The 18,561-nt window shown below is 38.6% G+C and overlaps 1 protein-coding gene across 2 annotated transcripts in view; it reads left to right on the forward strand.

Annotated features, from left to right (window-relative positions):
• The first annotated feature begins 389 nt into the window (after positions 1–389).
• Positions 390–18,561, forward strand: part of LOC144056354 (chemokine-like protein TAFA-1) — a 33,871-nt gene continuing 15,699 nt past the window's right edge. The window contains exons 1-2 of one of the 2 annotated variants that reach the window (XM_077573120.1): positions 390–854; positions 2,647–2,791. In XM_077573120.1, the coding sequence (XP_077429246.1) occupies positions 2,650–2,791 (142 nt within the window). In that variant the 5' untranslated portion in view covers positions 390–854; positions 2,647–2,649. The remainder of the gene's footprint in view (positions 855–2,646; positions 2,792–18,561) is intronic. The other variant, XM_077573110.1, reaches the window with a different exon arrangement.

An 18,561-nucleotide genomic window follows, 5' to 3' on the forward strand; every position in this document is an offset into this window, starting at 1 on the left:
TGGTCTTGTCACGTGTTCGTTAGCTCACAGGGCGTAAAAAATAGACACACGATGGAACTCAGGAAACAATTAGTTGTGAATGGGTCATTGAGAGTAAACCACTACACTATGATGCTTTGTTTTCCATTCCCGCAAATCATTTCTAATATTTCCATACTTCATTTCAATTTTCCTTGAGGGAATTGCCATTTGCCGTCCACGGTGTTGTGTTGTTATTATGTGGGGCAGCCGTATGAGCAAGAAGGGGAAAAAAATGCCGCCCCAGGTGATTCCCTCAGTATGTAAATGGTTGTTAATCATGGAGCACACATTTCGGTGCGTGCTGCCACTCTACCTCATTTGCATATGAGCAGGTGCTGCAGTCCCATGCCACGGTATCTAATCCAGAGGCGGCTCTGAAGGCTTTAAAGCGTGCGTAAGTGCCTTAAGAGTCAGCCCGGCTGCACGAGAACATTTATGTCTTGGCGCTGGCTGAGGGGGGAGGGAGTCAGTCACGTCCTCTCACTCTTAATGGAAGGACGCAGACGGTGAGAGGAGAGATTCCACTCCACTTGAACGAGGACGCCGCACGTGCCGACAAATGGGCCGATGAATTGAGCGGGAGCCACTCCTGAAGGAGCAGCAGTGGCATTTCAGAGGTGGACTTGAAACAACTGTGCGTCTTTTTCTCCCTCTCTGCTTCTTTTCTGAGTCACTGGGCTGTTGCAGTCCAAAGAGTGGAGCAGCGCGAAGGAAGAGTGAGTGGAGTTCTGTCCTCCAGCTGAGTTAGCGGATGGAATCAATATGAGCGGCATCATGGATGGATTTATGGCATTTTGTTGAGTTATTTTTATAATCGTGGACGGGTTGCTCAGGTGAGATGCTCTTTTACTCCTGGCTGTAAAGTAATTGTGATAGCAGCTTCGTATGTGTTGAGATGGCAGGAAAAAATGAGGAAAAGTCACTTTATATGCAAATTATTGTGATTAATGCTCCTTCAAACAGATGTTTCAAGGTTGAGCAGAAATATTTTTTGTATTCTTCTACACGTCGACACATCTCTTAAATTCAGCTTCTGCTCATGTTGCATTTCACTGTAAAGGTTTGAACGTAAATGTGAAAATGAGCAAAAAAAGTTGAAATCCCTTCACATGTATGCAATTACTGGAGGTCTTTTCGATATAATGAACAGGCTGTGGACCCAACTTTGAGCGCGTAGATGATTTAATTCATGGTGTCAGGTTGTTAGAGAGGATAAAAATGTAAGAGCTTGAATGTCACTCGAATGAAGTCCTCCCTTCACCAGGAGAAAAAAAAAAACTTCCGCTGTTGTTATATTCTCTTATTTCTTCTCTAAACAATGTGTTGCAACAGCTTTTGATTCGTATATTTCTGCTGTGTCACTGTCACATTATTCTGACAGACACAGAAAAGCCTCGGCAGCCTTCTGCTAGTAAAAATCGTGTCTGTCTTTAAGTCGGAGTTTGGTTTGGAGGCAGGGACGCTGCTGAGGAGTGGATGGGAATCAGTCTGTCAGGGGAAATCTCTGCTGCTGCAAAAAAAAAAAAAAACTCCCCGGGGATCGCTCCACATTTGCAGCCGCGTCGCTCCGGAAGAACAGAGGGCAAACTAGGAAGACAAGCCATGAAGAACCAATTTAATGCCGCTCACAATGATTAAAGCGGCATTATGTGAAGAAATGAAGCCATTAAAAAAAAAAAGTGTCTTAAGTTATTGCTAAGATGACCGCAGACTTTAATGATCTTTCATATGGTGAATACTTAATGTTGTGTTATTACTAGCATTGGTGCTCGGGTTACTGTTCAGAGGTGGATTGTCCAAACTTTTCTATGGAAACAAACATAAATGTCACTTCCACTTCTTTCACCCTTGGCACCTGGCAAGATGCTTATATTCTTACTAAAACACTAATAAACGGAACCCTAGACAAACCCAAAAAAAAACGACAATTGCTTTTTATTGCTTTAAGTCACTGAAGGAATAATAAAAAAAAAATCTTCTGGAAGTAGCTTAGGGCAAAAAAAAAACCACCAGGAAGAAAGATGGTGCATTCAAACAATATATTTTTTTACTAATATTACTTGCTTTAAAAGCTTCACATACAGACAACTTTGCACAAAAACATTCCGTTTTTGGAACCTGGAATTTGCATGCCAGGTGTAGCCCCTCCCCCGCTTACTACCCCAAAACACGTTTTCAATATTGAGCCTTTATTTGGCTTAGGAATTGGAGAGTAAGTGATTTGCATCGATGTTTTGTCTGTTAAAGGCCAGTTAAATGTCACACTTTTAAGTCCCTAAATATCAACATTGTAGCAGAGTTTGAGAAAACAACCGACGGCATGTCATCATTCTCATGATCTCCAAAATAGTTGTCCAATATCTGATATAAAAGGAAAAATACATCTAACCCCACTTCACTCAGCTTCCCAATCATATTGAGCCTAAATGACACTTCTTAAGTAAAAAACAAAACAAAACTGACAATTAATTTACTCCCTCCTGCTGCTTAAGAAGCAATTGCTGAGAAACGTTGAAGGTGCGTTTGGCCTTGAGCGCGGCAAAAACATGGCAGCGTATTTCTGTTCAAAGGAGAGTGTGTCTATGCATGTCCGCTGACGTGACAGCTTTTCGACATGATCCTCAGCAGATGTGTCCTGTCATGTCCTGGCTGCTCTGCCTGTGCCTCTGGGTCAGCGTGACGGCCATTCAGCTGTGTCAGGCCACCTTCTACGACACCATCCAGCAGCAGCACGGGACCAGGCCCGGCCGCACCACCGTCCACATGATCGGTGAGCCCTTCTCATTCCGATTTGCGCAAAGCCTCCGGAGGAGCAGAAAATGTCTTTTCACTTGATTATTGAACAAAGGAGCCGCAGCCTTTGCAACCGGTTTGGCTCCTTACGTTTAATTAGATTGTCACAAGCTCGCAGAGAGTGACTTCGATTTCCTTCGAGTTCATTTCGCTATCTCGATTGGAAATCACATTTTTTAACCTTGCAGCAAATCAATGTTGGTATTTTCATGTGTTTTCATTGCGCCTCAGCATGAAACCGCACGTGCCCATTATGGTGGAGCGGTTTCATATGTACAGCACCTCATATTTCGAGATGATTTCTTACCTGACAGTTGATGGGCTTTGATGTTTTATTTATGTTCACAGCAACCCTTTAACAACATTTGTTCTTGAAAATATGAATGCTATGATAACTGTTTTGCTGCTGTGGATTTCTGTCACTACAAGGCACTCAAGTAACGCTCACCTGCTAGGCTATTATTGCTCATACCATTCTTTTCACACTTTTTTCCCCGTGGTGCAGGGAGGGGGGACGTGGTGAGCTGTAGGCAAGTGCTGGAGTTTTGGTTACTATGGTTATGTAAACTATAGACTGAAACTTAACATACTCCTCCAGTTTGTTGTCAAGATTTTCAAAGCATATTTATGTGAAGACAAGCTGAATCAATCATTGCACATGATATGAATTACCATAAAATCCTGTAAATAACACGCCCCCATGTATAAAATCCCTATTATAAGGCAGCTTTTTCTTACTCATTATAATACGGTCCCCCAATTTGCTGGTATCCAGAGTGATCAATATGAATGAACAAAAGATTCAAAACACACCAATAAAGATTAAATGCTTTTAAATCCAGGTTAAAAACGATACTCTTTTCCCATACCTATAATTAAGGACTTTCAAAGTATTTTTTTAAACCATGTATTTGAAAACATTGTTCTTTCACTGTAAACTCTTTAAGTGTTTTTTTTTTTAAATTTCTTTACTTGCCTTTTAAATATCATTAACTCTGTAACTGCTGTAACATTGCACTTTAAATAACAACGTGTCAAGCCTTTTTTTTTTTTTTTTTTTTACAATCCCTAAATACTGCCTAGGTACAGGTAAACATCTAAACATTGTTTTGGGATCTTTTTTTTCTTTTCTTTTTTGCCAAATAAATGAGTGTTAATCACAGAATTTTACAGTATTTTTTTCTCTTCGAATAAAACATGCAGAAATATCTAGAATTAAGTCTTAAATGTGAAATCAATGCCCGGAAATGATTTATTTCATGAATATTGCATGCTAGGTGCAGATGTTGTTTGTGAAGACACATTTTCCACTTGCTAGTTCTTCATTAATATTGAACCTTAATTGGATTCAGATCCTTAGTGAGGATCCCTCAGATATTCAGTACATTTTGCAATTTCCTCCTTGAGTCTGCCGCTGATATTCATGCTACATTGCCTCCTCTCAATTTGCTCAGCAATAGCGATGGCACACCTTGTGAAATTGAATTGAATAGAAAATGGCCAAACCGCTGTAGTTGAACTTTGGTTTTTGGCAGGCGGGGAGGCGTGTAAATATATATTTACTACCTCCAGACTGGATGGCGAAGAAGGCGTCACTTCTTTAAAGGAAGAATGCATCCTCCTTTTTGTAGTACAGCACTTTGCACATTTTGCATTCCATCTTGCATATCATGAAAAAAAACCTTGGGAGAAAATTGGAGCGATTACGTCAAATGCGCAATTGGTATTTACCAGGGCTCTCCACCACTAAACGTGTAAATATGCTGCCATTCTATTTAGCATGGTGTAGCTAGTGCTCACTCTTGGATAAATGAGATGCCAGTTTTATGAGCACAGGATGGGCAGCCCGTCCAGATTGATCCTGACACTGAGACATTTGTTCAGCGCTCTGTGTTGTGCGCCTGTTGGATTGGTGGGAGGATTGGGGTTGACGGGTCATCAATTGGTGGCAAGAAGGCCAGTGGATGGAGACCACTGGGCCAATCTTAAAAGCCGGCCAAATGCCATAAGTTCAACACGGCCAGTATTACTCGAGGAAATCGAGATTAGGCAGGACGACGGATCACTCCTGTCCACTTCAATGGAAATTTAGATTCATGAGATGTTTAAAAAGTGCCAGCCATAACTTTGAGGATAGACTGTAACACGGTCGTGGAGATATTTGGATATTCTGTAGTGCTTGAGCATCACAGGATCCCTAAATATACCTTACATGAAAAAAATAGAATTTTTCAAAACAGTCTATTTGGATGCTTAATGATCACTAAAAATCTGATGAGTTAGATTTTTATACTGTTTAAAATTAAAATTGGCATGCTGATTTCTAAATTGCACGTAATTTTGACACCGTTTACCCTCCAGGTAAGCAAATTTCTTCTGATAGGCTGGAGTAAGATTGCAGTAAGAAGAGCTGATTACGATTGGACTTATCTACAACTACGAGGCAACTTGTTTGTGCAGTCACAATTCAGTACTATCAACATCTGCAAACAAAAAGCTAGCATAGTAGGAATTAAGAGGATTAGTGCTGGTTTTTGTTCCAACCTGTAACCATAGACACAATAAGTTCTATTTCTAACTATTCAGTCTCAGCGTTTTCTTTACATACATAACATTGATTTCATTTTTTGTTTTTTAACAAAATAGGGATCCTATAGCTCTACAACTTGACATGAAAGAGAAAAAACAAGATTAGTCTTGGATTGCGCACTCAAAAATTTGTTAAAAAGAGCTGTCAGTTCTAACCAAACAAATATTTGGTTCCTCAGTGTTATCAGTACAGGAAATTGGAAGTGATTGTGAAAATGTTGTGTCTGCTCCACATAAGAAACATGGAGTGACGAACTTACTAACTTATCACGCAGTAATGTTCATAAGGTTATTTTAATTAACTAAAACTAACGGGAAAAAAATAAATAAAAATTTGCTAACAAAATAAAATAAAAACGAAAATGCTTTTAAAAAAACGAAAACTAACTAAAGCTAACTATAATTATAGCAAAAATTTCCTTTGTTTCAGTCTTTGGTAATACATTTAATACATGAGCCTTTGGGGATGATTTTAAATGTGATTTTAAGTAGATTTATTTTGATACTAACCGGAATAAGGACATTTGAAAGTGTGGCACACAAAAGTGACGTCATCTAGCAGCAGCCAATAGAAAAGCACCTTCAGATGACGTTGCTCCCATGGTGTTTTTTTAAAATATTGCGCACAAGTAATACACATTTAAAAAAATAAAAATAAATAAATAATAAAACTAATACTGAAACTAACTAAAACTAAACTAAAATGAAGCATTTATTAAATAACTAAAACGAATAAAAACTAACAGAACCACCTTGAAAACGAATTAAAATTTAAAAAACCAAAACTCAAAACTAAATAAAAACTCACTAAAATGAAAAATTCCCAAACTATAATAACCCTGATAAGGACCCACTAAAGTGAATTCGGGCATTTGTTTGTTTCTATAGCATAATACAAATGTGAAATGGGGGAAGCCTAAAACTCAGTTATGCCCTTGGGTGTCCGGCATGACTCTCTCTTCCCCCCACTATATAAACTTGAGTGCCTTTGTTGAGTTTCATGTTCCCATATTTATAAGGTGAAAATATTTACATTGTATGGTCAATGATTACAAGAAGATCACCTGTTTCTTATATCCCACAGCTCTACTTTTGCTGCCTTAAAGTCTCTGATTGCTTGGAGCTTTTTTCCCCGCCCTACTGGTAGACAGGCAGTACTGCGCTCAACCCTATGATTCATAAGGTGTGCATTTATTTGGTGCAAAGAACATGAGTAGTGCACCAAAAGAGAACAGATTGTGTTTGTCGAGAGCATCTGTAAAACACTGTGGTGGAGTGATCATTTTTGGGTCTTGACCCCGCAATGGTGTCCACAGGAGAAATTTCCATGCTGAAATCATTGACATGTCAAAGTAAAAACAGATTTGTACTTGTGGTGACTTGAGCAATAGAATAAACTAATCGACATATTTCTTGAAATAGCTGAAGGGGTGGAGTTCGTTTGAATGAACAGCCTGACGCGGCAACTACAACTGGTGATGAAAAAATGGTCACACCATCCTTCCTTCCATTCTATTCTAACAAAAACTATTATGGACGGTGGTTGTTAAAGTGGGTTCGATCGAACCCCAGGGGTTTGATGAGTCATTCTAGCGCGGTGTATGTGTGTGTTCGCTCTTTTATTTTTTAACATTACTCCTTTCAGCCATCATTATCTGCAGCTGATCATACTGCTTTGCTTGGGCATAATATTTAGTGTCACCAAATATAATTAATAAAAATAATAAAAAACGAAGAGAAGGAGACAACATTTTTTGACCCAAAAAAGTGTCACTTTCAAAGAAGTCACGCATTCCTGAACCTGTCTCTGTTGGCTTTCAATGTTGCCACATTTGAACAAGTAAAGTAACAGATTGCGCAATGTTAAAAGTAACTCATTTAGATTACAAGTTACTTTCATAGTTATATTCAGCAGTTGTATAAGGCGCATTAACCAGGATGCATGCCTGTCCTGTTATCAGACACGACTTAAAAGGTGGACCTGATAACATGAATGAATATGAAATGTAGCACTTGCTAAGCTAACTTAGCACCTTTAACAGGTATGTGAGACACTTTGCAAACTTAACAATTGTAGTTTGCGCACATAAAATGGTAGCATTAACTTCCTTCTCAAGATAACTATCTTCGGTAATATGTGAAATACTGCTAGTTTGGTAACTTAAACAACTGCGTCACTTTATTGTAATTTATCACTCTCCAACCACTCTCTAAAACTACAGCAAATGATGTTAATTGCTGTTGTATACTTGTTGATTGTGTAATATGACAATGTATGTGTCATGTGTTCGGTTGGATCTGTTTACTTTCGTTTTAACTCTCACAAGGGTGTGTTGGGTGTCGTGACTTCTAGCCAATGTCTTTTGTGTTACTAAAAGACATACTGACAACTGTAAGTGAGTTGTGAATGTGCCTTCTGCTGATCGCTCACTAAATATTACATTGTTGTGTTTTTGTGTGAAAGTCATTGCTTTTTTTTCCTTCTTTGAACATAGTTACTTTCTATGCAACTAATGCATGAGTAATTTTATGCCCTAATAAAATCTATTCCTATGGTTTGAATTAGAACATCCAGTTTTATTTGTTTGGGAACGGTTCTTTTTAATGAACTGATTCTAAAGATTCAGTTCACTTAAAAGAATTTTCATGCTCATCACTATTGTGATATATATATATATATATATATATATATATATAAACTGTCAGAACATTTGACGGTTTTAATATTTTATCCTTAACTGCACAACAGAGTATAATTTGCATGAATTTGTCAATTATTTATTTATTTAGTCTTACTTAGTCTTTAGTATTTTGTCTTTATATCTTTCGTTTAACATATTAATGAATGTATTTATTTTTTTCCAATTCAGGAAAATATTACCCTGGCAAAGTCATTTTGAGTCAAATCCAGTCACTTGTCTTGTAGCCCCAAGAAACGTTTTGCTCTTTATAAAACCTTTGACTGCAAGTCTTGCATAATATTATTAATAATACTTTATTTTTATTTATATATATATATATAAAATAGATGGATTGTGTAAAAGTTGTGAGGGTCAAAGTGTTACATCTGGAGTCTATCCCAGTTGTATTAGCAGATAAATATAGTCAAACAACAGCTTCGGATGAGTGTAATTTGCTCGTCTCGAATTAAAAAGACGTTCCTCATACAAAACGCTGAGTGTGAGCCGGCGCATTATGTGGAGAGACAAAGAGTAGTCGTAGTTGCCTGATATGGCCTTGCACCATGGTGAACTCCCTCCCACCATACAGTATGTCCGCTTCACCGCATCACGCTTTACACACCTGAAAGGTCGTCTTTAGTCACCACGGTGCCGTCTGTCTCTTGCTGTTCATGTAAAACGAGTTGAAATATGCAGAGCAAAACATGTGAGTGAGTACAAGCAGAAAGAACTGACTTGTAAGTATGTATATAATTTATTCAGATAAAAGTCATAAATCTTTTACACAGTGTGATACCTTTTACACCGCAGTATATTGTCCTCTGTTCACAATGCTTTCAGGGGCGTGATATTGTTAAAGAAGCTTTAATCACCTTCAGTGGCACTTGAAAAAAAAAATTGGTTGTAAATCAAGATTTACACTGAAACTTGACCACAATCCACACCTGGATTGACTGGTCAACACTTTTTACCACAGGGAAGAATGGAAATACAATGAAACTGTGAGAGAACTTACATACACTACTCACAAAAAGTTAGGGATATTTGGCTTTCAGGAGAAATTTATGGAAAATGTCAAAAGTTCGTGCTACAGTGATATCACATCATAAAAGTAGGACATTTAATTAAAAGGATGCACTGGTGATTTCTTCATCTCAAACAATTCATTGGCAGAAAAGTTACCAAAAATGGTGGGTACACCGCAACAAAAAATGTCAACGTCTCAATAACTGGCCATGTGCCCTTGAGCAACAATTACCGCTTGACGACGACGTCTCATGCCGTTCACAAGTCGGCTCAGTTCTTGAAGGGCAGCCCTCGGGTATTCGAGGTTGTGGGGTCCAGTTTCCAGCCTCTACACGGCGACTCAGTTGATCCCACAGGTTTTCAATGGGATTCAGGTTTGGAGAAAGTGCAGGCCTTTCCATTTGAGGTACAGCAGTTTCCAACAGCCGTTTCCTCCTCCATGAGCTGGAGCGTTGTCGTTTGTGAATTTTGCTGTTAAACTCCATGTTAGGGAACAACAACTTGTGCCAAAAGTACGAAAACATTTAACAGTTGGACATGTGCATTCAAAAGTTTAGAGAAGGTCACATTAAGTTCACCTGAAAAGGTTTCAATGCGCTCATTGTGAAATTTCACCTGAAAGCCTAACTTTTTGTGATTAGTGTATTTGAGATATGAGTTCAGTATGTTGCACACGGATAACTCAAGACACTCATATTGCAGATCATCTTTTACCATTGAAATGAATGGAAATGCCATTAAACTGTCCTATCCTCCAAAAATAAGGTTATAATGTGTATTTTAATGGGGAAAAATAGCAATCCATAATGTTGGAATTTATCTGTATTATAGTGCCCCCAGACAAATTATCATCACAAAAAAAACAATTCAGACTAAAATGAAACAAAAAACAAAATAGAAGCCGTTCTTTGAGACGATGACGATTACTAAAATTGACTGACAATTTCGCCAATGACTAAAATGAAAACGAAAACAAACACAGTGACGGAAATTCACAAAATCCAATCAGAAGAAAGAATGAAACGCGAGTGGGAGAAAAGAAAAACTCAGCAATTTTTCTAATATTCTAATATTCAGACATGTTTACATTCATTGCGCAGCTGTAAGATAAGAGCTGTAATCTCAATCAATTATGCACTTTTTTTTTATTTAGGTGAAAACTAAGTTTTAAGATGACATTATTGTCAATTCAAAATATGTTTAATTGAAACAAAGTTGAATGTGTGTTAAATGTGTCTTGCTTAAACTACAGTTACAAATAGGTGTGTTATAATTTTCTATATAAAAGATTAAATGTATGCTGAAGGAAGACATCAACTAAATTGTCAATTTAGTCCACTAAAATTGCTCTTTATTTTTGTAGACTAAAATTGGATTAAAAACTAAAATAAAATCAGGTGACTAAATTATGACTAAAACTAAATAAAAAATTCTTGTCAAAATTAACACTGCCCCCAAGTGACCAAGGCACACACAGCAAAAGGAGCAGCACAATGTCTATTGAAGTCAAGCAAGAAATGTCACTGTTTAATCATTTTAAATGTTTAATTTTTACATTGTATTTAATTATGTCATTACAGTAGGTTTTAATGTAGTAGAATATTATTGGATGGTATTTTTATTGCTATCCAAAGCAGTTGAAGTCATTTCTTTATTTTTAGTTGTGTTTCCATCCATTTTCTAGCCTTGCGCTTATCTCGGTCAGGGCTGCAGGGAGCTGCAGTTAGCATAGTTGACTGTGGACGACAAGCTGACTGCACCAGACGGTTTCCAGTCAATAACAAGGAAAATACAGAAACCTTTCCCACTCACATTCACACGTTGACTGAGAGGTAACTGAACGAGCAAAGTCAGGTGAGTGAGCCACTATAGAATCAGTGACGTTGGTCACACTTCCAAACACTCCAAATTACTCTAATTCATCCATTAAAATAATAATAATAATAATAATGACATGTTTTCATTATTTTTACATTGACAATATAATTCGAATCTCTCCTCTCATCTTTTCATGAGATTTAATTGGGGTTTTTTTTGTCCGTTTTGCTTTGTATGCTTGAAGAAAGGAAGCTGCTGGCTGCTCACAGTGACATGAAAAATGGATATTCGGCTGTCACAAACAAAGGTTATATCCTCTGCGCGCTGTTTTAGACAATGACAATTTAATAGCCTTATATAATGCATCCTGGAGGCACATTAGTTTGACACACAACTGCCACCCCACCTCCCCCACCCCCACCCTCACTCGACCTCCTCTCATCCGTACTTTCTCTTTTGTCAATGCCGCTTCCGCGGTGCCGATGGGAAGTGTCGTGCCTCCTCAGCCGGAGGCCTTGCCACATCTGCAGCGACGCATATCCGCTTTGTTCTTGCCATTGTTGCACACGCCACTCTGATGTGAGACCACTGACCCTTTTGTAGCGTGCAAGAAAGTTGTAAAACTGCCTTTTCAAAATGGATATTCTTTACTTTACTGGAGAGGCGAAGCTGCTTCTGCAGGCGCTGTATCGTATACTGTAGGCCTGCTTTTCTTGTTATTAGATCATTTCAGACAGATTTCCTTTTGTTGTCCCCCAAAGAAAAATGTTTCGTCTTCTTCTTCTTAAAGTAAATGAATCTAAGGACTATCGGTGTCCTAATTATTATTGTATGCGCATCGTTACAAATAGCTTATGCATATTTCAGTGTTTGCCATTTATTCGTCTTATGGTTTATGAATAATTCATAAAAGTGCTCCTCTAAGCTTGTGGATATTTGTTTAAACAGCATGTTTAATTGAAGTTTTTCAGCCAATGTGTAGCAGCTAACGCTTCTTTGCAAAAATGAATTTCACTTGCCTACAGCTTAATTAATTAGCAAGCCTCTTTGCCAAATGGTGCCTGCCCTACACAAAACATGCAAATATTAAAGAAGGGTTCATAACTTGAAACATTATATGTTCTTCTCCTTGTCATAAATGTAAGTTCATTGATGAGTTTGGCTGCACTTTTTTTAAGACGACAAGTTCAAAGACCTCGAATTGTAAAAGATTTCTCATTTTAAAAAAATTAAAGAGGAAAAAAATGCTTTGGCAGTTTGATTTAAGGAAAACATTTTTTTTTTTTTAAAGCTCTCATAAATACTGTATTTTAAATGGCACTGTGGTGTGTAATCGTTCACCGGCACCTATTTTGAATTAGGGCTAGAAGACGGAACATTTGTGAGATTGTGGCTTTCACAAATCAGCATAGCTGATATTACTTAGGCCATGAAGGTAAGCTTCAGTGCTTAGCAATGTTTGGAATTGCAAGTTACATACTGTTCATAAGCTACATCTTCATTTTCAATGTTCAGTGTTCTTAACTAAAGCAGATTTATCAAATATATATCTCATGTTGGATATTTCTCAGTTATTGCCATGTAGGATATTTTGATTACCAGATTGGAAGCCGATTTCCATCATGCTAACAGCTAGGCTAATGTTAGGCAAAGCAAGTGCTGTTTTAGCTAAAGTAAGCCAAGCTGTCAACTATTGCGGCTCATGAAGTCAGTTTTATTTCCACTTGTCTTTTTCACACAGTTAGGTGGTGAGATGTTTTGAGATTGTTGTTGTTCATGGCGGCTTTGCCATCGCGTCGTGATCCTGCCTCTGCATTCAAAATGTAAAAGAAAACATTTGTACTGCAGTTTTTTTTTTAGCCCTCATTTTAACACATTTAAGGAGACTGTACATTTATGACAGTTGATCTTACCTGATGAGGGCTAGAAAGAAAAAACAAAAGAAAACAAATACAGGTTGGTCTAACTAGTCTTGAGTTTAAACCTCCTGATCTCGACCCCTAACATGGCGGATGAAGAAATACCAATTACCTGATCGAAAAACTATCCCTAGAACTATATCTGACTGGGCTCCAGTCCTAACCTATAGACAGAATTGTTATAATAAGTTATATATGTAGCCTATAGGGGGATAAGGTGGCTATGGGAGGTCATTGCCTCAAGCATTCACAAACAAAATAGGTAAATTTGTGGGAGTATTGTTCCACATCACTTTGAACTCATCTTCAAGTGACCTTCTCTACTGCACAATTGCGCTGTGAACATTTAGCACTCATGACAAATAGCAGTAAGCGCAGCATTTAGTACGTAGCATGAGGCGAACTGCTATGTGTCATCCTCGTGACCTCTGAGACAGCCGCGTCCTCGACTGTTTTTGAGTAAAACGCCTCATCGGTCGCTTCAGGCGCATCTTCATGTTCAGACTTTCTGCCATCAAAATCTTCTCAGATCAAATCATTTCTCATCTTCTCTGGCGTGCTCCTCAAACATTAGCATCATCGCTGTGACAGTGAGCTAAAATAAACAAGCGTCTCTTCATACTTGTGCTGATGTTCATTAATTATAGCGTATATTTCGAGGGTAGGACAAAAAAAAGCCCAACATACACTGTATGCCTTTTTTGCTGTTTAAATGCTGTATTCAATGCGAAAAATATATATACTATAAATATACCTTCTATTTTCTCTTATTTACTTTAACTTGCTACTTATTTTACCCTGTCTCGTTCATCCCATGGATGATAACCCGAAACCTCCATGCAGCCCCACCCCTTTGAGTTTCCTATTTTGGTTGCAGGTACAAGCCAAGTAATAAACGATTAGAATAATGAAGGAATTTCCAAACTACTTTTTCCCCTGACAGGTATGAAACATCCTCTCTGTGGTATTAGCAGGATTTGTTTTTACTTTCTTGGCTGCCAGCGCTTTTCTAAATGTGTCATAGTGCTTAGCTGACTGCCTGCCTTCTTACTCCAGGGCTCCGTTTCCATGTGCATAGCAAAGCAAACTATTAGCGATACCATTATTTTGTCTGTGTGCAAGCTAAATAAGTGGTTTTCGTACATCGCGCCATTGTTTGAGGGAGCCTGCGGAACATTAGGAGCTGAGAATGAATCAGTGGCTTTTAAACAGAGTTAACAGCACATCATGAATTTTTTATATTAATTCGTCTGTAATGGCGACTGTAAAAAGTAATTAGTATTAAACTTTAATTAGTCTGGATTGTGTTAGACAGGGACAGGAAGTTCCATAGCACAATCCTGTACATTAGCCACCGGTAACTGCATTTGTGGTCACTCAATACAAGTTGCTGACTTACATGAAAGGCGAAATGAATCAATGTCTCCTTTGTTACATCCAGTGGTTATACAAATTCTACACACCACTGTTGAAAAGTGTGTAGCCTTTTTTTTTTTTATCCACTGTTGATACGGGTATTTGCATAAAGAATGAAAGGATCCGCCACAGTACAGACTCACCGTAATTACTTGCAGAGATTCTACATGCAGCACCTGTGTGGCTTTATGTGGAGACACTGTTCCTATTTAATTCAACATTCCTGCTGTTGGAACAAAAGCTACTGTTAAATTAATGATAGCTTTGCGTTCCTCCTGTTTCTAAATATTCTATCACGCATATTCTATCACGCACTTCTGACCTTGTTTTGCACGCCGAGGATTTTCCAGGCAAACGATCAAGCAGCTTCGCCCCCTGCAAGGTGAAAACTAGCCATAATTTGAATGTGCAAGATTTTTTTGGTTATTTTAACAGGTGTGGCAACACTGCACTTTGCAAGAACAATGCTTTTGTCACATCACTGTTAAGCCATTTCTTCTTATTATTATTGGTTTTATTATGGATTGGTGAAGTATTGTCTATATTGTACAAGCAATAATAAATACTCATAGACAAAAACACAAGTAACAAATGGAAAATAGCTGAATTTAATTTTAATTTCAATTTCAATTCATTTATTTAGTCAGGACGCTGCATGTTAATGAACATCCCATGGGACACATGCATGTAAACACACCTCACCGGATTATAGCCAGAGGCTCATTTCCATCCGTTGTCTCCTGGCAAGATCACAGAAACAAAATATCAAGGGAAAAAAGCACAATATACAAAGCAAGAAATATTGATAAAAACATGATTAAATGTCCAAGTCATGGTTACATGACTGATTTGCTTTTCGCCATGTTTTGAGTTCGGTCTTGAAGGTATTGAAAATGGGGCATTCTCTGATGTTGAGCGCTAGGCTATATTGTTCCGTGTCTTACAGCCTCTGATTGACAAAGCCGACGGTCCAATGGAGTAAAAAGTACCATTTCTTCTTGGCAAAAATACTCAAGAAATGTCAAATATGCTGCATTAAAACTATCTGAAAAGTTCCTTTGGTCTCTTGAGGTCTCCCTGATTTGTTGGAATTTGGATGTTTCTGGGGTTGGTAAAGGACTCTGGTTGGTGGCCCGGTGGGTGCTGGATTTCACTTTCTTTTCTTTGGTCCTTCCTCGGGTCTCCTGACGGCCTCATGGCTCTGGCTGGGTTCTGAAGTGTTTGATTTAGGTGAACGGTATGGGAATTTTGAATAGGTTTTAGGTGAACTAATGAATACACACCCACACGCACGCACACGCACATACTCACCCACATACAGAATAAAATAAAAAAAGAGAGCAATGATGATGACATGATGAATGAACAATACTGAGCTCTCCAGAAAAAAACAAAAAAAACATTTTTCTTAAAAGTACAATGTATCCAAAAAGTTACTTGACTAAATGTAATAGAGTAAAAGTAGCTTATTACTTCCCACGTTTGCTGAATGTCTGTCTGTCTGTCAAGGTAAATGGCTAGATTTGTATTGTAAGATACCATTTTTGTTGTACCTCTCAAATAAAAAGCTTGTCAGTTCTGGCGACAGTATGGCTACTTCTCAAACGTTGTCATTATCCTTCAAGAAATGGAAACGTGATTAGGGAAGAGGATGTTAATGTCACATGCCCGTCAGGTCCGCTGAATTACTCTTTTGCACAAATAAATGATGACATTTTTATGAGCAGATCACTTTCTAACAACTTATGAATTTTTATTGCGAGGGTTCAAAGGCGTGAGAGGAGGACCCGAGTGCAGGCACGGGAGGAAGGCAGAGTCACTTGTGAGTCTTTTAATCAGTAAACATAAGATGTGAGGAGCAGAGCAAGGGGGTTCAAGTCCAGGTAGGGGGTAAGCGATCCACAGGCAGGCAGGCAAGGGTGCGACTTCAGCAGGTGCAGGAGAGTCCTCGAGCTACATCGCACGCGACCTACGTCGTTTTGACTTTACGGCGCCAGTGCCTCGTCCGCAGCACCTTCTTTTTCGTTAATTTCCCACAGTAATGCCGCCATTTTAAAGTTATTTAAAGTTGTGTTGTTGTAACCTCCAGCAAAAGGCGTCGTCCATCAGCCGGTCGGCTCGCCATCAGGCGCGTTACATTTCCGTGTTTAAGCTTGAATTAGCTCCACTCCGCCGTCCGTCAGCAATGAATGTCCGAAATATTGGTTCCGGCGTCTTCCGGGTCGCGCAAATATGTTTTTTTTCTTATAACGTGTGTCTTATAATGTAAATATCGACTTTAACGGGGAAATCCGACTCATGTCAAAATTTGGGTTGTATCGCCAGCGTAGGAACGGAACTCCACCATAACTTGAGGACTCCCTCTATTCGCATGTACTGTAGATTGGGGATCACCAATGTGGTACGCCAGGTAGTCCGCAAGGACCACACAAGTTGCCTGCAAGCCTGGTTCAAACATAGCTCACCAGTGAGATGCATCTCATTTTTGTCATGTTGCTATTCTTTTTATAATCACAGGTGCATTGGTGTAAATTTTAAATGTTAGATCATTTGCCACATTATTTAAGCACATTTCTTCTTTCAGAAGTGTGTATGCAAGTTGGATCCCTTTAAATGTATCAGAACACACAAAGTAGCTCTGAGTCTAAAAAAGGTTGGTGACCCATACGGTAGCTACTAATCAAAAATAATTTTTATAGTCAGAAGTATAAAGCGGAAGCTCAATCACTGTCCTAAAGATACATTCCTCAGCAGAGGTCTGTGTCCTTGAATTTTTATGTGGCATCACATTTTGCAATTACACTAATTTCCATCTAATTCATAATCATTATGTAGACCTAATTTAACAAAAACGTACTAAACAATTTCCATGGTTTGCAAAGGCGGATCTCTGGCACTTTAAAGTGATACATCACAAAATTTTAAGCCCTTCCACAGTTAACTATAGACATATAATGATTAAAACATACCTTTTGACACCATGGCAATGTCATTTTTTAAATGAAATATTAGGTATTTTGCTGGCTATTTTTCGAATGCGGAAGGAAAATGCCTGGTTCAGTAAAATGCCTGGTTCAGTAAAACCCCGCCTCTCCCCGTGTGGTTGTCCCTATCGTCCGAGCCGGCTGCTGCCAAAGAGCGCTTTGTGGCCACGCAAGGCCGGCCAGCCGTTGTAGTACAACCGCGTCTTCTTTACATGTGGAAATTGGATGGATGTTCAATTCTTCAGAGAGGGGAGAAGAGGGAAGAAAGAAAGAAAGAAAGAAGAAAAGACAACCCTGAGTGGGTCGCAAACCACAGACATGCTAGCATGGTCATAGGGCGAGCGTGCTAACCACTACACCATTTGTTCAGTTATGTTCAACAGCGCAAAATGTTTTACTTGTAGTTTACAAGGGGATTATAAAACGGCCAATTGTCATTGCACTTTGACATTGCAAATGTGAAGGATAATTGATTGCTTTGAATTAATTTGGACCGAATGTTTACTGATAAAGGCTACTTTTGTCACCATTAAAATGGAGGTCTCAGAGAAAGTGGGCGTGCGTTTAGTCCGCACAGGCGGTGCGGGGTTGGGGCCACACCTAATGACGTCAAAAAGTTCCAACAGCTCATTTTCTCAGGTTGGGAGGGGCTGGTGTTTGTAGAGCAGAATGACCTAGAATTTCTCATAGAGGGGCAAATGGAGGAAAACACTACTTTGGTGAGGAATTAGCATTTTAACATGGCTAAAAGCTCCAAAAAGTCGATTTTTCACGTTGCTGTCCCTTTAAATCCTTTAAATTGTGCATATTTGATCAACCTTGAGTTTGAAATAAGCAATTATTATTTTGTATTGAACTGAATATCACTGCCTTCCAGTGACTTTTATAGTTGTCTTTGTACATTTAAAGCAATGGTGACAGGACACACCCAACATGATACTGACTGGTGAAGTCCTCCCAAATCTGTCATAAATTTGAGATAAATTAGTTTCTTTTTTTTTTAAGCATCAGAAAAGACCAAATAAATATCTGGTGGGTGGTGTCTGGTCGGTGCTGGATTTCACTTTCCTTTATTTTCTTTGGTCCTTCCTTCGGTCTCCTGACGGTCTCACGACTCTGGCTGGAAGTGTTCGGTTTAGGTGAACGGTATGGGATTTTTTTAATAGGTTTTAGGTGAACTAATGAATACACACACACTCACACGCACGCACGCACACATGCACATACACATTCTCACCCACATACAAAAGGAAACAAAAAAAGAGAGCAATGATGATGACATGTCAAATCGGTAAAATTACCGAATGAACAATA

This window comes from Vanacampus margaritifer, chromosome 1 (assembly GCF_051991255.1).
Source record: "Vanacampus margaritifer isolate UIUO_Vmar chromosome 1, RoL_Vmar_1.0, whole genome shotgun sequence".
Taxonomy (NCBI): Eukaryota; Metazoa; Chordata; class Actinopteri; order Syngnathiformes; family Syngnathidae; genus Vanacampus; species Vanacampus margaritifer.